This window comes from Gracilinanus agilis, chromosome 3 (genome assembly GCF_016433145.1).
Source record: "Gracilinanus agilis isolate LMUSP501 chromosome 3, AgileGrace, whole genome shotgun sequence".
In the NCBI taxonomy this organism is placed as follows: domain Eukaryota; kingdom Metazoa; phylum Chordata; class Mammalia; order Didelphimorphia; family Didelphidae; genus Gracilinanus; species Gracilinanus agilis.
The window spans coordinates 165082935-165103709 of record NC_058132.1 but is presented as its reverse complement, the minus strand read 5'-3'; the positions used below and the strand labels follow the sequence as shown (position 1 = coordinate 165103709).

At 36.6% G+C, this 20775-nt stretch overlaps 1 protein-coding gene across 1 annotated transcript in view; it reads left to right on the top strand.

Annotated features, from left to right (window-relative positions):
• CCDC15 (coiled-coil domain containing 15) overlaps nt 1-20775 on the top strand; it is a 67615-nt gene that overhangs the window by 21997 nt on the left and 24843 nt on the right. Inside the window, exons 12-22 of the mRNA XM_044668985.1 lie at nt 672-711; nt 1260-1361; nt 1902-2009; nt 2494-2601; nt 3822-3929; nt 5730-5837; nt 6313-6420; nt 7135-7242; nt 7728-7835; nt 10165-10257; nt 11460-11563. Coding sequence (XP_044524920.1) covers nt 672-711; nt 1260-1361; nt 1902-2009; nt 2494-2601; nt 3822-3929; nt 5730-5837; nt 6313-6420; nt 7135-7242; nt 7728-7835; nt 10165-10257; nt 11460-11563 — 1095 coding nt within the window. The remainder of the gene's footprint in view (nt 1-671; nt 712-1259; nt 1362-1901; nt 2010-2493; nt 2602-3821; nt 3930-5729; nt 5838-6312; nt 6421-7134; nt 7243-7727; nt 7836-10164; nt 10258-11459; nt 11564-20775) is intronic.

The following is a 20775-nucleotide window of genomic DNA, read 5'->3' as shown; positions in this document are numbered from 1 at the left end:
AACCTTGGTATATTTTCACTATCAAAGTGAATTGAAGTAGTTTACATTGTGTGTGTGTGCGCGCGCGCGTGTGTGTGTAAGTTAGGCCAAGGTTTTTTATCTTGATTTATCTTATAATGTTACGAGACAAATCTACCCTACTAAGAGTGATCCCAAGACTTTTGATGAAGCCTAGAGAATTATTTCTATTGTATTGCCCATACCCAGACTATTGATATTTTGTTTTTCCTTTTTAGGACCCATATTTTGGGCAGCTATTGACTGTTGGTGCAAATGGTAAAGGGACAGAAAAGCCCCTTCCTAACCATATTCCAGGCAAGGTGCAGGCCCAGGAAACTACTGAGGTAAATGAACCTTGGGAAATCTTAGGTTTTGAGATAGAATTTGCCAAGACTGTGCTGCACCAGGTTTGGGGCTATAGCATTAGGAGTCAGGAGAATGGAACTTTTAACTATCCATATTAAAATCCTAGGATTTTACTGGTGAATTTAATTAAACAAAACATTAGGTTCCAGGAAGTTAGGCCAAGTTTTTATCTTGAATAATCCCATAATGTACCAGACAAATCCACCCTACTAAGAGTGATCCCAAGACTTTTGATGAAACCAGGAGAATTATTTCTATTGTATTGCCCATACCCAGACTATTGATATTTTGTTTTTCCTTTTCAGGACCCATATTTTGGGCAGCTATCAACTGTTGATGCAAATGGTAAAGGGACAGAAAAGCCCCTTCCTAACCATATTCCAGGCAAGGTTCAGCCCCAAGAAACTTCAGAGGTAAATGAACCATAGGAAATCTTGAGATTTGAAATAGAACTTGCCAAGACTGTGCTGCAACTGGTTTGGGACCATAGCATTAGGAGTCAGGAGATGGAGCTTAAAGTATCCATACTAAAATCCTGCATTTTCCCTATATTACCCTATTAAAATTACCCAATAGCTTTCATTGAAGCCTTGATATATTTTCACTATCATAGTGAATTGAAGTAATTTACATTTTTTTGTATTTTTTTTTTTTGATAAAACACTTTCCAGATATTCACCATGGATTTTACTGGTGAATTTAATTAAACAAAATACTTTATAGCATTAGTTTCTAGGAAGTTAAGCCAGGGTTTTTATCTTGAATAATCCCATAATGTGCCAGACAAATCCACCCTACTAAGAGTGATCCCAAGACTTTTGATAAAACCTAGAGATTTTTTTCTGTTGTATTGCCCATACCCAGACTATTAATATTTTGCTTGTCCTTTTCAGAAACCATATTTTGGGCAGCTATCAACTGTTGGTGGTAAAGGGACAGAAAAGCCCCTTCCTTACCATATTCCAGGCAAAGTTCAGGCCCAGGAAACTGCAGAGGTAAATGAACCATGGGAAATTTTGGGATTTGAGATAGAATTTGCCAAGACTTTGCTGTAACTGGTTTGGGGTTATAGCATTAGGAATCAGGAGATAGAACTTAAAGTATTCATATTAAAATCCTTAGGATTTTACTGGTGAATTTAATTAAACAAAACACTTTATAGCATTAGGTTCTAGGATGTTAGGCCAAGGTTTTTATCTTGAATTATCCCATAATGTACCAGACAAATCCACCCTACTAAGAATGATCCCAAGACTTTTTTTTTTTTTTTTAAACCCTTGTACTTCAGTGTATTGTCTTATAGATGGAAGATTGGTAAGGGTGGGCAATGGGGGTCAAGTGACTTGCCCAGGGTCACACAGCTGGGAAGTGGCTGAGGCTGGGTTTGAACCTAGGACCTCCTGTCTCTAGGCCTGACTCTCACTCCACTGAGCTACCCAGCTGCCCCGATCCCAAGACTTTTGATGAAACCTAGAGAATTATTTCTATTGTATTGCCCATACCCAGATTATTGATATTTTATTTGTCTTTTTCAGAAACCATATTTTGGGCAGCTATCAACTGTTGGTGTAAATGGTAAAGGGACAGAAAAGCTCCTTCCTTACCATATTCCAGGCAACATACAGGCCCAGGAAACTGCAGAGGTAAATGAACCATGTGAAGTCTTTGGATGTGAGATAGAATTTGTCAAGACTGTGCTGCACTGGTTTGAGGCCATAGCATTAGGAATCAGAAGATGGAGCTTAAAGTATCCATAGTAAAATCCCGCATTTTCCCTAGATTAACCTATTAAAATTACTGAATAGCTTTCATTGAAGCCTTGGTATATTTTCACTATCATAATGAATTGAAATAATTTACATTATACATATATATATATTTTAAATAACGAAAACACTTTTCAGATATTCGCCATGGGCTTTACTGGTGAATTTAATTAAACAAAACATTTTATAGCATTAGGTTCTAGGAAGTTAGGGCCAGGTTTTTATCTTGAATTATTCTGTAATGTACCAGACGAATCCACCCTACTAAGAGTGATCCCAAGACTTTTGATGAAACCTAGAGAAATTATTTCTGTTGTATTGCCCTTACCAAAACTATTAATATTTTATTTGTCCTTTTTAGAAACCATATTTTGGCCAGCTATCAATTGCTGTTGCAGATGGTAAAGGGAAAGAAAAGCCCCTTCCTTACAATGTTCCAGACAACATACAGGCCCAGGAAATTTCAGAGGTAAGTGAACTAAGGGAAATAACTCTTTGAGATTTTGAGATGGAATTTGCCAAGGTTGTGCTGCAACTGGTGTGGGGTGTAAAAGATGGGGCACCAGGGATGTTAAAATGTGACCTAAATGGTTTGTGGGTACACACACTGGGTTGAAGGAGAGACAGGACCAACCAGGATACGGAGACCAGGGTTCACTGTTTTAACACAGGAATGGCAGTTGGCCCCAATGGTCACCCAGCTAACCCTAGGCCAGGGTCTATGGAACCAGCAGGTAAAGGTAAAGGTTTTTAACAGTTTAATTGAGGGCAACTAAATAAAAGATGGGATAGGGGATTCTACACTTGAAAACCTAAAGGGCAAACCACAGAGCTAGGGGAGGACTTGACTACTCTAATCTAATTATCCTAAGCCAGGCAGGGCCCAAAGGAGCAGTACTGGAGTCACTAGGAAGGATGCTTCAAACCTGGTTCCAGCCAGGTTTGGCCAGCACAGCTAAAGGGCCTGAGGGTAGCTTTGGGGCTCACGGTTATCCAAGGATGATCACAGGATGCCAAGAGCCAAGGTGGTCCAAGGTACCCAGGTAGAGAGAGTGAGCTTGAGATGCTGTCCACCAGATCCCAAACTCCTTCTCCACTCGGTGCAGCTCTGCAGGTCTTGTCCACTTGCTGAAAGCTTCCACCACTCAGGATCCCAGGGAATCAGGATGCAGGGTTTTCTTAACTCTGAGATCTCCCAGGGCTAGCAACAGTTTGCGCCAACCACTAATGGAGTCTCTCTCAGGGCACAAGCCCTACTTCCTGCTCCTTCATTCCGTCTTGGAATCCTCCAGCCCTTCCTGCTAGGTCCAACACTATTACTAAATTAATTACTAAATAAACCCTCACAACAGGGGCTATAGCATTAGGAGTTAAGAGATGGAATTTAAAGTATCCATATTAAAACCCTGCATTTTCCCTAGGTTACCCTATTAAAATTATAGAATAGCTTTCATTGAAGCTTTGGTATTTTTTCACTATTAGAGTGAATCTTTATTTTTTCTTTGAATTAAGACACTTTTCAGATATTTACCATGGACTTTACTGGTAAATTAAACAAAACACTTTATAGTTTTAGTTTCTAGGAAGTTAGGCCAAGATTTTTATCTTGAATCATCCATAATGTACCAGACAATTATTTCTGTTGTATTGCCCTTACCCAGACTATTGATATTTTTTTGCCTTTTTCAGAAACCATATTTTGGGCAACTATCAGCTGTTGGTACAGATGGTAAAGGGACAGAAAAGCCCCTTCTTTACCATATTGCAGGCAAGGTTCAGCCCCAGAAAACTGCAGAGGTAAATGAACCATGGGAAATTTTGGAATTTGAGATAGAATTTGCCAAGACTGTGCAACAACTGGTTTGGGGCTATAGCATTAGGAGTCAGGAGATAGAACATAAAGTATTCATATTGAAATCCTGCATTTTCCCTAGATTACCCTATTAAAATTACCCAATAACTTTCATTGAAGACTTGGTATATTTTCACTATCATAGTGAGTTGAGGTATTTTGCATTGTATATGTGTATATACATATTTTTATTTTATTATTATTATTACATTTTTTTTTTAAATTTTAAACCCTTAACTTCTGTGTATTGATTTATAAGTGGAAGATTGGTAAGGGTAGGCAATGGGGGTCAAGTGACCTGCCCAGGGTCACACAGCTGGGAAGTGTCTGAGGCCGGATCTGAACCTAGGACCTCCTGTCTCCAGGCCTGGCTCTCAATCCACTGAGCTACCCAGCTGCCTCCTATTACATTTTTTAAATCCTTAACTTCTGTGTATTGGCTCCTAGGTGGAAGAGTGGTAAAGGTGGGCAATGGGGGTCAAGTGACTTGCCCAGGGTCACACGGCTGGGAAGTGTCTGAGGCTGGATTGGAACCTAGGACCTCCTGTCTCTCAATCCACTGAGCTACCCAGCTGCCTCTATATACATATATATATATTTTTTTAATTAAAACACTTTTCAGATATTCACCATGGACTTTACTGGTGAATTTAATTAAACAAAATGCTTTATAGCATTAGGTTTAAGAAGTTAGGCCAAGGTTTTTATCTTGAATTATTCCATAATATACCAGACAAATCCACCCTACTAAGAGAGATCCTAAGACTTTTTTTGGAAAAATTATTTTATTTAATTAATTGATTTATAATATTTTTCTGTGGTTAATTGATTCATGTTTTCCCTCCTCTCCTCCAGCCCCCTGTCCCCACCATTTCCCCCCTCCCCCCGGTAGCCAACAAGCAGTTCTACTGTTTTACATGAGTCATTGATCAAGAACTATTTCCATATTATTATTTGCAGTAATGTAATCTTTTAGAGTCTACATTCCTAATCATATCCCCATTGACCCATGTGATCAAGTAGTTGTTTTTCTTCTGTGTTTCTACTCCCACAGTTCTTTCTCTGGATGTGGATAGTGTTCTTTCTTATAAGTCTCTCAGAATTGTCCTGGTGTATTGCATTGCTGCTAGTAGAGAAGTCCATACATTCAATTGTGTCATAGTGTACATCTGTCTGTGTATAATGTTCTCCTGGTTCTGCTGCTTTCACTCTGCATCAATTCCTGGAGGTCATTCTAGTTCATATTGAATTCCTCCAGTTCATTATTTCTTTTATTATTAAAAAAGTTTTAAAAGTATTTTTTTAAACCCTTACCTTCCGTCTTGGAGTCAGTACTGTGTATTGGCTCCAAGGCAGAAGAATGGTAAGGGCTAGGCAATGAGGGTTAAGTGGCTTGTCCAGGGTCACACAGCCAGGAAGCGTCTGAGGCCAGATTTGAACCTAGGACCTCCTGTCTCTAGGCCTGGCTCTCAATCCATTGAGCCACCTAGCTGCCCCCCATTATTTCTTTTAGCACAATAGTATTCCATCACCAACAGATACCACAGTTTGTTCAGCCATTCCCCAATTGAAGGGCATTCCCTTATTTTCCAATTTTTTGCTACCACAAAGAGTGGGGTTATAAATGTTTTTCTACAAGTTTTTTTCCTTACTATCTGATCCCAAGACTTTTGATGAAACCTAGAGAATTATTTCTATTGTATTGCCCATACCCAGACTATTGATATTTTGTTTGTCCTTTTCAGAAACCATATTTTGGCCAGCTATCAACTGTTGGTGCAAATAGTAAAGGGACAGAAAAGCTCCTTCCTTACCATATTCCAGGCAACATACAGGCCCAGGAAACTGCAGAGGTAAGTGAACTATGGGAAATAACTTCTTGGGATTTGAGATAGAACTTGCCAAGACTATGCTGCAACTAATTTGGGACTATAGCATTAGGAGTCAGGAGAAAGAACTTAAAGAATCCACATTAAAATCCTGCATTTTCCCTAGATTGCCCTATTAAAATTACCCTATAGCTTTCACTGAAACCTTGTTATATTTTCACTATTATAATGAGTTGAGATATTTTATATAATATATATATTTTAAATTAAAACATTTTTCAGGTATTCACCATGGACTTTACTGGTGAATTAAACAAAACACTTCATAGTGTTAGTTTCTAGGAAGTTAGGCCAGGGTTTTTATCTTGAATTATTCCATAATGTACCAGATAAATCCACCCTACTAAGAGTGATCCCAAGACTTTTGATGAAACCTAGAGAATTATTTCTATTGTATTGCCCTTACCCAGACTATAGATATTTTGTTTATCCTGTTCAGAAACCATATTTTGGCCAGCTATCAGCTGCTGTTGCAGATGGTAAAGGGACAGAAAAACCCCTTCCTTACCATATTCCAGGCAACATACAGGCCCAGGAGACTGCAGAGGTAAGTGAATCATGGGAAATAACTTCTTGGGATTTGAGATAGAATTTGTGAAGACTGTGCTGCATTTGGTTTGGGGCTATAGAATTAGAAGTCAGGAAATGGAATTTAAAGAATCCATATTAAAATCCTACATTTTCCCTAGATTATCCTATTAAAATTACCCAATAACTTTCATTGAAACCTTGGTAAATTTTCACTATTATAGTGAGTTTAGATATTTTATATTATATGTATATAAGTATGTATGTATGTGTGTATGTATGTATGTATTTATTTATTTTTAATTAAAACACTTTTCAGGTATTCACCATGGACTTTACTGGTGAATTAAACAAAACACTTTATAGTGTTAGTTTCTAGAAAGGCCAGGGTTTTTATCTTGAATTATCCCATAATGTACTAGACAAATCCACCCTACTAAGAGTGATCCCAAGACTTTTTTTTTTTTTAAACCCTTAACTTCTGTGTATTGTCTCATAGGTGGAAGAGTGGTAAGGGTGGGCAATGGGGGTCAAGTGACTTGCCCAGGGTCACACAGCTGGGAAGTGTCTGAGGCCGGATTTGAACCTAGGACCTCCTGTCTCTAAGCCTGACTCTCAATCCACTGAGCTACCCAGCTGCCCCCAATCCCAAGACTTTTGATGAAAAGTAGAGAAATTATTTCTGTTGTATTGCCCTTACTCAGACTATTGATATTTTGTTTGTCCTTTTCAGAAACCATATTTTGGGCAGCTATCAACTGTTGGTGTAAATGGTAAAGAGACAGAAAAGCCCCTTCCTTACCATATTCCAGGCAAGATGCAGACCCAGGAGACTGCAGAGGTAAGTGAATCATGGGAAATAACTTCTTGGGATTTGAGATAGAATTTGTGAAGACTGTGCTGCATTTGGTTTGGGGCTATAGAATTAGAAGTCAGGAAATGGAATTTAAAGAATCCATATTAAAATCCTTCATTTTCCCTAAATTACTCTATTAAAACTACCCAATAACTTTCATTGTAGTGTTGGTATATTTTCACTATCATAATAAGGTTGAAGCAATTTATATCATATGTATATATGTATGTATTTTTTAAAATGAAAAACCACTTTTCACATATTCACCATGGGCTTTATTGGTTAACTTAAAACACTTTATAAGTCAGATTTTGAGAAGTTAGACCAAAGTTTTTACTTTAAACTATCCCATAACATAAGGAAAAACCCAGCCTACTAAGGGTGATCCTAAGACTTTTGATGGAACTTAGAGTATTATTTCTAGTGTTTTGCTCTTATCCAGCTATTAGTATTTTGTTTGTTCTTTTCAGAAACCACATTTTGGGCAGCTATCAGCTGCTGGTGCAGTTGGTAAAGGGACAGAAAAGCCCCTTTCCTACCCTATTCCAGGCAAGATACCGGCCCAGGAAACTGCAGAGGTAAGTTGCTTCTTATAGGTCAACAAGAACTATACTAGTCTTTATACTGAGATCTTCAGCAAAGATCTCATAAAGCAGAAAAAAAGAAGAGAGAAAACAAATAGAAGGAACTTGAATTGGAGTTTCCTAGCATTAAACTGGAATAGATGTTGAGATAGAAGTAAGAGATAGGAACATAGTTTGAAGCTTCATCTTCAAGTTTGCTTGCTGGTAAGAGGTTCTAGTAACCTTGGAGCTAAGAATCCTCTTTCTGGGTCATTGAACTCTGCAGTATAAATAGTCTCTTTTGGCACTAGGATGGTATGCTACAAACACAAATTTTGTGACTCCTGGGTAAGAGATGAATCCCACTGAAAGTAGAATTACTACCAACCCAGCTAGTTAGGAATACCCTCTTTCTCTGATTTATTTCAGTATCTTCCCCTTAGGTGATTTCATCCTTTTTAGATGTCAAGTTATTGGGATCATGGTGACACATACCACTGGCATGGTTTATAAGTGCCACCAGCTGCCTTGTGGCACAATGCCTAGACCCTGAAAACAGTGATTGAATTGTGTGTTTTAAGCCAGCTGAGTGTTTTTTGTTCCCTTCACCCCTGTCTGGGAGTTACTATTTTCTGGTCAGTTGGAGTTTATAAAAGGAGACTTATGTGGTGCCCCAAGAAACTTCTTCATAAGAGCTATTGGCAAAGAATAAGTGTTTGGAACCTTACAAAAATGTCTTGCTAAGCTCATGATCCCTGCCCTTGTTTAGGCGTTGATGCTGTGTGATGGTGCATAATTTGCTTTTATTCTCCTCTCCTGAGGAGGAGGGTAAGGAAATATTAGTGTTGACTGATGTCCATTTACACAATTAAAGAGGAAATGGTAGGTAGAGGGAGGATGATAGTCTTTTTAATGTAATCTTATTGACTATATTATAATCTATATATAGACAAAACATATCATCTTTTTAGTCATAGAGTATTACTATTAAAATTACCCAATAGCTTTCTCGTAGCCTTGGTATATTTTCACTATCATAATAAGGTTGAAGCCATTTATATCATATATATGTGTATGTATTTTTTTTTAATTTTAAACCCTTAACTTCTGTGTATTGACTTATAGGTGGAAGAGTGGTAAGGGTAGGCAGTGGGGGTCAAGTGACTTGCCCAGGGTCACACAGCTGGGAAGTGTCTGAGGCTGGATTTGAACCTAGGACCTCCCATCTCTAGGCCTGGCTCTCAATCCACTGAGCTACCTAGCTGCCCCCTGTGTATGTATTTTTTAAAATGAAAAACCACTCTTCACATATTCATGGGGGGCTTTATTTAATATAGTGTGATGGTAGGAACTATCTCATGCTGTTGAAAATTAGTCTTGTGCTTTTTAGCATACACACCATATAGCTTTTCCTTCCAACTCATGTTGTTTTCTTTCTTTTGCTCTACTAGTGATTTTCCTCCTTCTTGTATTTGTCATTTAATCACAGCAAGTATTGAGTTTATTGAGTGGCAATTGTGTGCAAGGTACTGTACTGAAGTGTCCTTGGGTTACCATTCCTCTCATTTCATGATAGAGAAATCTTTATCAGGGCTATCCTTCTGGAGTTATGTAGGTGGGAAAAAAATCCATTTTTTAAGCTGAATTTTTAAAAATTAAAAAGAGGCGATGGCCAAATGAATTCTCAGCTTCAGATCACAGCTTTGTTACTGAGGAGCTTTTATGGCACTAGTATTGGATGACAGGACTAGGCCCCACTCTTATAACCCATTTCATATTGTACTTTTTGTTTATCTCTAGGGTGTGATTTGAGCCATCTTTTTAATACTCCATAATAAGCTAATTATAATTGAGTTCTATTCTAATGGAAGAATTAAGTTTCATGTCCCTCTTTGCTATGATCATTAAGGACAAATTCAAGTGCCTGCTTTTGTTGCATGCTCATGATAGAAAGTGTGTGTGTGAATTATAGATATCAGACCCTGAGATTCTGGAACCCTTTATTTGCATTAGATTCAACCCTGTATAAACTCATGGTATGTACAAAACACCAAGATTAATGTTAACTTTAAAATATTATTGTCCATCTCCCTTACTGAACTATTCATTGTTCTCTTCTCTGTGGTCTTGGTTGACTGATTTCCTCTGAAGTTGGTCTCTTTCATTCTTTTATGCTTTATTCTTTTATTTGTAGTTTGTTTTGTTTAGGTTCTTCATAAAATTTAGCTCAATGTTGAAAATGAAATTTTTTAAAGGTAAAGTATCAAAAAATATTCTGGTTAAAAAAATACTCTGGTTAACTTTCCATAGTTTGTGGTTTAAATGCATTTGGATTATTTTGCAGGTTTATGGTGGTCCTCAGTCAGGATTAAGAAGTGAATTCCAAAATTTACCTTTATTTGAATGTGGAATAGACCAAGAAGAAGATAAGAAAGCGGTATGTGAAATGTACTAACTTAAATACACTGCCATTAATTTTATGTGTTCTTGAAGTACCTGAATTAGCATATAGCTAAAAAGCCAAGAACAACAAAATCCAAATGCTTTGAAGTAATTATAGTAGTGACCATGAAGTGAGTTGAGTAATTACAACAATAATAAAACAGTCTTCATTATTTGCAAATTATCTCAAGATTTCAGCAATTTAATTACCAACAAGTGTGTTTATAGCAAAATCTAGATTCTAGGTTAGACTTTATGATGCATATAATTTTGATTTGCTTCAGTAACTTAAATATATACTTTAGATCAGTTGGCTTTTCCTTGTTAATTTTATCACCTTATTGAGACCTAAACTTAGTTTAATCTAGTATTATTTTTTACTCAAGAACTTGATATTATACCAATATGAAACACACAAACCCTGTGCCTGTCAATAATAACAACAATAATAGTAGCTAACATTTATATAGCACTTTGTAAGGGCTAGATACTACAGTAAGTGCTCTACAAATATTAGCTCATTTTATTCACAAAAAAATTCCGAAAGGTAGATGCTATTCTTATTTTCATTTTACAGATGAGAAAGTAGATAGACATGTTAAAAGACTTGTCCAGGGTCAGGAAGTGTCTGAGATTAGATTCGAACTCAGGTCTTCCTGACTCCAGGCCCAGTCCCCCTTTCACTGTATCACTTAGCTGTTCTCTAGAAGGTATCCTAAAACACAATGTTTAGATAAGTCAGCCACAACAGCATTTGACTTTGTGTAACTTAACTCTTTGGACAAATAATTTCCTAATTTGTGCCTCAACTATAAGGTAATCCTCATCTAATGGGGTTCTCATAATAGAAACTTAAATTGATTCATATTTTGCTATCTACTTTAGTGTTGGGTACCCTTCTCTCTTTTTTTTTTTTGTTTGTTTGTTTGTTTTCACCCAGAAACAAAAAGTAGACCTAATTTTCCTTAGGAGGACAAACTAAATTAATTGTGGTATGTCTCTTTTTCCAATATATGTTATATAGGATGTCATAGAATGGCAGTTTTAAGCACTAATTCTAATGAGTATCTATAGGTGGAAGGGAAATTATCTTTTCAAGGTCCTATTCCAGTTTCCTCATATGTGAAGCAGATATATTGCTATTTGAAAGTCCTCTGATTGCTGGCTATTAGCAAATTTATCACTCTTTTCTTTTAGCGTCAAAAGCAATACTTAAGATACAGACGACTTTTCATGGATATTGAGAGGGAACAAGTAAAAGAACTAGAGAGACAAAGAAAATTTAGGAAGAAAATTGAAAGGTAAGCCTCCTGGATTCCAGTGGAAGCATAAAATGATTATTTCAGTTTCTCTAGGAAAGCAGAGATATGAAATTTTGTTTTATTTCAGCTAAGCATTTGACAGTCTCTTGTAGACTACATATTAGATAGAAGTAGACTACATGTTAGTATGAGTATGTGGATTCAGAATTTGTTGAATGATTGAACTGATGGAGAACTATGAAGAGAATTATCTAGTAGAGTGCTCCAAGGATTTAGCCTCAGCCTTCTGCTTTTAGAATATTTTTCTTACTGACTTGAAGTTGTAGAAGGTATACTTTTCATATTTTTACAGATAGTATGAAGCTGAGAGGGATGCTAATATGTTAGAAAATAGGATCCAGAAGATTATCCTCAGGTTAAAACAATGGCTGCAAATTAACAACGTGAATTCAATTAGGACAAAGTTCTGCATTTTGTTTAAAAGTCAATTTTATAGGTACTATTTGGGAAAGTTATTAAGATGCCCATTCCTATGAAATAGATCTGTGGATTTTGATCACCTGTAACCTCATTATGAGTCAATATTTTGGGTCACGTGGCACCCACAAAGTTAATGCTATCCTGAGTTACATTTAGAGAGGCCTAATGTCCAAAATTCTGCTCTGGTCAAATCCCATCTGTAGCACTGTGTTCATTTTTGAGAGATACATTTTTAAGGAAGATCATAATGATGATAGTTCCCGTTCAGAGTTTATAAGTTTGAAAGATGCTTTTACCTATATTATTTCATTTATACTTAGTGACATAGGCAAACTGAAGCATGTGCAAAAGAGGGTGAGCAGCACAATAACAGGAATGGAGAACATGCCATATGAGTAATAAGGATAAGATTGGAGAAAAGAGAGGTTGGGGCAGGGAAGAGGTCTTATTATCAGTCTTCAAGAATTTTAAGGTGTTAGATTTGTTTTGCATGTTTTTACAAGGCAAAACTAGACCCTCTAATTGCCAGAAGTTGCAGAGAGACATTTGGATTTTATGTAAGGAAAAACAAAGTTGTCCAAAATGTTAGTCTTCCTAATTGGCTTAGGAAACTGACTTAGAACTGGCTTCCTCATTATTGAAGGTATTTGGAAATTTGATGATGTTATAGGAAGGGTCTCTTTTTGGTCAGGTATATGTTTAATTGGATGACCTCTGAGGTCCCTTCAAATAGTTAGGTTCTGTGGATCCTGTCTTTTACTGATTCATTGTGAAATAGCAGGTTATTTAATCATAAGAGAATAATCCTTGCTTACTCTAGCCTCATTAATAAGATTGGGAGACATTGTCTGGAAAGAGATTGTTATAGGCATGTTCCAGATAGACTTCATAGTGTTTTGTTTTGTTTTTTTCACTTAACAGAAGGATGCTTACTTTTGAAGAGCCTTTTAAAAGAACATCTGGTGCCTTAAATAGTTTTTTTTGAGGGTAGAAAAACTTCCTAACATGGTAGGAACCACTGCTAATTGTCCATCAATGGATATAAAACCATGCTTAGACTCCAATTTATAAGAAATTTCAGTAGAGTGTATGTTAAACTATTATTAAGTGAATGGGAAATTATCACAGCATTGGTTTTTCATAGTTTTATTAATGTATTACCTACCTCAAAATCAGCAACAATGGATTGAATTCTAATTTAGTGCAAGGTACAGAATACCTTGTGAGAGATGTAAAACTGAATGAGGTGGATCTCTCCCTGTCTTTGAAGAGCTTACTGCTTATGAAGGTTCATTTGTATTCTATTTTGTTTGTCTAGTTTAAAGATATGGTATTGTACAACCCCCTTAATTAGGACAAATCTGTTAACTAATTGGTGGTGGTTTCTATCATTAGCATCAAATAACTTTCCTGTTATGAATGAAAAGTAATATTCGGCATTTTAATAGTTTTTAACAAATAAGTATAAAGCACTGTATATACATTGTATCACTTGGTACATCTTTAGTCACCAGACTAGTAAATGTCATAGGCAAGATTTGAACTGAAATATTCTTGATTCCAAGTCTAGTACTCTATCCATTATGACAAACCATCTTCCATGAAAAAAAAATTGCCTTTCTTCACATGAGTTCTGAATAAATAGATTGTATTTAGGTAGATAAAGGTAAAGATACTGCTCTTAATACTCCCTTCAGTCTCCAAAATTTTGGTTTTAGGACTGGATATCAGAAGCACTAGGGGCCACAAAAAAGAGATTAATGAGTAGGAAGAGCCATTTCCTTGACCTTTCACCATTTTTTGTGTCTTTGAAGAATTGAGGAAGAATGTTAGTTGTAAACATTGCCCGAGCAGCCTTGCATTACATAATACCTCATGAAAAGAGAGACTAGGGGTTCAGGGAATGACCTTTTCTGCTAGATATCTGTTTATTTTGCAGTGAGCAAAAAATTGAGGATGATGTCTGAAATTTTTGTATGGGGGTCTCACTGGAAAGAATTGTTTTTAATTAATTTAACCAATCATTTTAGGTGTTTTTAGCCTTTGTCTTTTTCTAAAAGTAAGTTGACTGTTAGCCACTTGTCTAGACTTGCTGTGGTATAAAAACATTCTCAAAAAGTTTTCCTAGAACTAGAAAGATCTTCAAAATGTTGTCTAGTTTGTCCTTCACGCTGTCTAAGAGACCTTCCTAATGATCTTTAGGGATAGTGAATCATAACATCCTTTGGTAATTTAGTTCTGATCACTTCAATTTCTAGGAAAGGCTTTATTTTGTCTGAATCTCTCACCATTGCTGTGGTGTTGTCAGCATCAAAGAGCCTTTCAATTCTATAGTGTCCAGAGTATAAACATTTTTTATGTATCAGCAGAAAAAGAAAAAAAGTAGACAGAAATTTAATTCAGTCCATTTAGCTGAAATGGAGACAGGAGAGTTGGGTGTTTTATGTCCAGTCTAAATCTACTAAGAACATAGTGGTAATTCTTTTCCAGAAGGAATTGTCTGCTGGACCTGTAAGGAGCACTTTCAAATTCTCTGACAGCATTTCTGCTTAAAGCTTTTGTTTTGTTATTGTTCTATCAGTGATACATTTTCTTTTCTCTTTATAGTGGGCTTTCCTGTCCACAAGTAAATTGCAAAGTCCTATTATTATCTTCGAGATGGCATTAGAAAATTTCCTTTTACAGACATGTAGCTGAAAGTATTTTTTAAATCACCGTTTCCCTTTCTGTGATGAAACCCAAAGTCCTTTTTGGGTTCTGGATGCAGGTAATATAACTTAATGACTTGATGATACAACAACTTTGACAGCATCCCGAATTGATCATACTAATCTAGACCCTGAATTAGGATTGGAACCCCCAGGTACTATTTTAAGGTCCTAATAACTTGGGAATGGTTGGTGTGGAGGGGCTCCTATACTTTCAACCTGAACTCTGCTGAAGCTCCTGCTGTTGTAGAGAGGGTTTAGAATGTATTCTTCATAATTCTTTGGAAGTTCTGGCACATACTCTAATTTAAATTTTGAAAACATTACACTCATTCCAAGCCACTAAGGAACCCCAGATCTGTATGCAATTAATTTGAGATAAGGCCAACAAGGACAGCCAAATCCACAGGATTTAGGTCATTAGCAATATAGTTATCTTGAGTGTATTTATCGTCTCTCATTAAGTCTACCTTAGTGCTATGAGGCATAACACTTTTCAAATTGCTTTTTACTTTCTTTTAAAATGTTAGAATGTAGAGTCCAGAGCTACTGCTCCCTTTGAAGTTGTTTTATAGTTTCCATGCACATCTAAGAAAGGAACTATCTCTCAGGAAGGATGTTGTTCAAATTCAAAGGATATAGAGAAAGGCACATATGTGCAGAGAATGAATTTTAAAATATCAATAGCACATGGCAGGATGAATGTTGTAGATAGAGCACTGGATTTATCATTAAGAGGACCTGAGTTCAACTCATAATGTAGTTCTTAAAGCCTTTGTGACCTCAGGCAACTTCTGAACTTCAGCCTTTTCATTTAAAAAATGGAGGTAGGCCTTGTTGGATTATAGATGGTCTCTAAAATCTCTATAGCTCTAAATCTTATAACTTTTTCGCTCAGTCAGAGCTCTGACTTTAGCTTTGACTTGTAGACCAAAATGGTTTGTTTTTAAGCTTCAAATAGTTATTTTTTCAGCTGAGCACCAGACTCTCCTCCTACACTATACTTCTTAAAGCTTATGATCCTAAAGAATCTTCTTAAACACAGAAGTGAAATTACCTTTTTTTTTAAAGTCAGAAACTTTTTCTATCTGTATCATCTTAGAAAACTTCTGTTCTAGTGTTAAAAGGAAGCTAATTACTATATTTTGAAAGAAAAATAGAAACAATACTAATCTTTGTACCTGTACAACAGGAAGAAATCCTTGGAGTTAAAGGGCAGACAGGAACTGAAGCCAAAAGGAAGGATTTTCAGTTTTCAACTTTGTAATACATATTTATTAAATTTACCAACTCTTTGGCATAGTCATATGGAAGAAGACCAAGAGCAGTGACAAGAGCTTATGATTTGATGTCGGGATCATCATGAGATTATATTAGGGATTTAGAACTTGCCAACATTAGCCCTTCATTCTAAAGGCTGAAATTTTTAATAAAATTGAACCTGTTTGTTATATGATTGTGCAAATACCCCACATACTAGATTTGCAGACTTATTGAAAGCATTTTAACTTTAACCTATTTGCTGACAACTCTTGACTTTGATTTAAAAATGATTTGAGGGAGAGGGGGCATTATATCATTACCTGTATTCACATTGAGCATTATAAAAAAAAAATCAGCTGTTTTAAAGTATAAGCATCTGCCATAGTACAATTTCTCTTATGATGAATTCAGAGCATGTTTTAATAGGCTAAAAGTGTATTCGCTTAAAAGTCGTAAACTATCTGCGTCTCTGTTATACTTTCAGTATTTATAATAGACTCAAGAGAAAAATCTTATTTTATAAGTGGACATAATCTTATCATTCAAGTGGAAAGTCAGAGGACCTGGGTTCAAATCCTGGTTCTGCCATTTACCATGTATGTGGCCTTGGACAGGTCGCTTTATCTAATCCTTGATTTGGTCTTTCTTAAAATAAGGACTGGATAACTTTCATAAAATAAGGACTATAACCCTTTTTTTAGCTCTAAAACTATTATCCAAAGAATTTGAAGAATTTTCAGATGCAAGAGAAATTAGATTCATTCTCTTTGACCTTAGACAGGCAGAAGAGTGTTTTGCACTTGCAGAGAGGTAGATTTAAATTTGATTTAAGGAAAAATTTCTTAATAACTAATGCTGTTTAGGGGGCAGCTGGGTAGCTCAGTGGATTGAGAGTCAGGCCTAGAGACAGGAAGTCCTAGATTCAAATCCGGCCTCAGACACTTCCCAGCTATGTGACCCTGGGCAAGTCACTTGACCCCCATTGCCCACCCTTACCACTCTTCCACCTAAGAGCCAAATGCACAGAAGTTAAGGGTTTAAAAAAAAATAACTAATGCTGTCCAAAAGTAAATTATTCTGCTTTTAAAAGTATCTGGCGTTGCTTCCATAGAGATCTTCAAGTATAGCTATTATTGTAAAGAAGATTCTATTCAGGTACAGGTTGTACTAAATGATCCCTGAGATAGATTTCAATTGAAATTTTGTGAAGAATAAGCAAAGGTTTTTCTATAGAATGATTATTTATATTAGTAATTGCCAATATTTTAGGGGTTAGTACTACCAGGTTTTGATTTTGTGATATGTTCTCATGAAAAATATTGAATAACCTACATATTTTCAAATAAAAATAGATCAGAATTAATCTTATTTGGATTTAATGACAGTCCTTGAAATAATTAAAAATAATTTAGTATATTTCAAAATAGGAGTCAGGAATCACTGATTTAGACTTAAGCACCAAAAACTTTTTACCTAGATTAAGAGCATACTTAGCTGCTGATGAATCTGCGTTCACTTCAGTGTAATTATTACTTTAACAATGATCATATTCAATCTATGCCTGCTCATATTGTGCAGCTCTTGTCCACTAGAGGTACAGTGGATAGAGCCCTGGGCCTGGATTTAGGAAGACCTGAGTTCAAATTTGGATGCAAGCACTTAATTGATGTGTGATCCTGAGCAACTCACTTAACCCCTGTTTGCCTCATTTTCCTCAACTGTAAAATAGAGATAAATAAAATACCCATCTCTCAGAGTTGTTGTAAGGCTCAAATGAAATAATAGTTGTGAAAGTGCTTAAATGTTCAGGTCATAGTAGGTTCTATATAAATGCTTATTCCCTTCCCTTTGTATGTATTACCATAAATTCTCCACTGGAGTCCACCCAATTATGGAGGACTTTCTTTTAGATCTCTTGACATTGCATGAATATCAATAAAGTATTCATCAGTTATCCCTTATTCTTGCTATATGACTTTCTCCACTCTTTTTCTGGGCATACATCTCAGTGATGACAACTTTTACAGCACTTAAGAGAATTCTTTTTTGACGGTGTGTTATAATCTCAACGTTGTCCTTTGGATAACCCTCAACTTTAATTTTTTTTTTCCATCTAAAAGCTTTTTTATCAACATATTTTTATAGCATAATTCTTTCCCTATATACCAGTGGTTCCCAAACTTTTTTGGCCTACTGCCCCCTTTCCAGAAAAAATATTACTTAGCCTCCTGGAAATTATTTTTTTTTTAATTTTAATAGCAATTAATAGGAAAGATAAATGCACCTGTGGCCATCACCACTCCCCTGCATCACTGCAGCACCCACCAGGGGGCGGTAGCACCCACTTTGGGAATCACTGCTATATACCCTTCACATTTTCTCCCCACCTATCTCTTAGCTTTCTTTGAAACAAATTAAGAATTAAGCAAAAATAACCCCTATAGTAACTGTGTTTAGTCTGCCACAGTCAGCATCCATAGTCCTCTAACCTCTCATTTCGGGATTGATTGCTGTATTTATTCCAAGTTTAGTTGCCTTTCTGCCATGCTTTTATTTATATTACTGTTATCCTTTCCTCTCCAGTCCTTAATATAGCTGACAAAGTGATTTTCTTTAAGCACTGGTCTGACTGTCTACCATTCTTTTCAGTCAACATCTGCTTGAGATTCTGGTAACTTTATTTTCAGTCCTCCAGAATAATCTCCTTCCTTCAGTGAATTTAGTGACTGGCTCACACTCTTTCTCTCTTGCCTAACTTTTGCCCTTGTACCAGGGGACTTGAACACATAAATTGATACTCCCTCAAACACTATGGCTTTCTACTTCCTCAGCCAACACATTCTCTTGACCCTCTCACAGCTTGCCATCCCACAAGCATACCTCATCCATATTTGTGAACTCTTAAATGCATTTACCTGATGAATATCTATTGTTATTCACTCTGCCTTACTACTCCGGATTTTGATCTTCACTTTCATTATAATCACCTCTCCCTTGACTCCTTTATTCTTTCCTAGGCCATCACTCCTGTGCAGGCTATTACTACTCTCTTCTCTTCCCCATCTTGATCTCTTGGTGAACCACTTCAATTCTGCACTGTCCTCTTCTCTTGAATCCTTTGCCCCTTTTTCATATCGAATATCTTGTCCTTCCAAATCCTAGCCCTGAATGATTCCCACCATTTGCTGCCTTTGTTCCTACTCATGTGCTGCTGAATGAAGCTGAAGAAAATCACACAACCATGCAGACTGGTTATGTCGCATCATCTCAGCTGGGCTTCCACAGCTGCAATGCAATACTTTTATACCTCCCTAATCAATTTACTATCCCACTCACTGCAGTGATTCTTCTAAAGCTTTTCATCCCTCCTCAATTCTCTTATCTCTCCCTCCCCACCTTCTCAGATAAGAACCTTGGCCAGTATTTCACTGAAAAAATTGAGACCATTGGCCTCTTCTCCCCTGTTCTTCATCTTACACCAGGATGCCTTCTGCCACTATCTTCTATTTCACTCCTGTTTACATGAAGAGATAACCTTTCTTCGTGCCAAAGCTAACTCTTCTGAATGCTTATATGATCCCATTCCGTTCCTTCTTCTCTAGTATATTATCTCCACTTTTGCACTAAAACTCAATTGTTCCCTTTTTCTTGGCTACTTTCTTACTGCCTACAAAAAACCTATATCTCTCCCAGCCTTCGACTTGATCATTTCATAATCCCTGCTAGCTATTGTTTGATATCCCTTCTCTCTTTTATGGCAGAACTAACTCCTTGAGAAGGCTGTTTGCAATAGATACTTCTACTTCCTCTCCTCTCCTCACCTTTCAGTCTGGCTTCTGACCTCATCATTCAACCCAAACTGCTCTTTCCAAAGTTATTAATGATCTCTTAATTGCCAAATCTAATGATCTTTTCTCAGTCCTTTCAATAATCTCTGCAACTTTTGACCTTTAATCACCATCTTTTCCTTTGTAGTCTCTTCTATGGATTTTTGTGGTATTTATCTCCCTTGATTCTCTTCCTGCTTGTCTGACCACTCTATCTGTCTCCTTTGCTGGATCTTTACCCAGAAGATTCTTGATAAAAGAGGGTATCCTACAGGGCTCTAAACTGTACCTTCTTCTCTCTATGTAGTATTTAATTTGATTTCATCAGCATTTGTAATTTCGGTTGCCATTCCTATGCAGATATTTCTCAGATGTATTTGTCTAGCCCTAACCCTCTCCTGACCTCCATTCTCATATCCCCAACTCACTTTTAGACATATCAAACTAGATCTTTAAAACCAGCATTTCTAAAAATGAATTCATTATCTTTCTCCCCAAACCTTGGTGTTATTCTCAACTTCCCACTCTGTCTCCCTCTTCCCCTCATATCCAAGTTCTTTTTACTCTTGTCATTTGTACCTTTGTAATATTCTCATATTCCCTTTTTTCTCCTCTGACACAGCTACTACCCTGGCGCAGATCCTCTTTACCTCACACTGAACTATTGCAATAACCTGCTTGTTGTTTACTCTGCCACAAGTCTCTCTCCATTCTAGTCCACCCTCCATTTAGCTGTCAAATGGATCTTCCTAAAGCATAAGTCTAACTATATCACCACCACCACCACCACCCCTATACACACACCCATTTAATAAGCTTTAGTGACTCCTTATTACCTCTAGGATCAAATATAAAATCCTCTGTTTGGCTTTCAAAGCCCTTCATTACCTGGCCCCTTCCTGCCTTTCCAGTTTTATAACTTATCCCCTCCACTTACAATCCAGTGACATTGGCTTTCTTGCTATCTCTTACA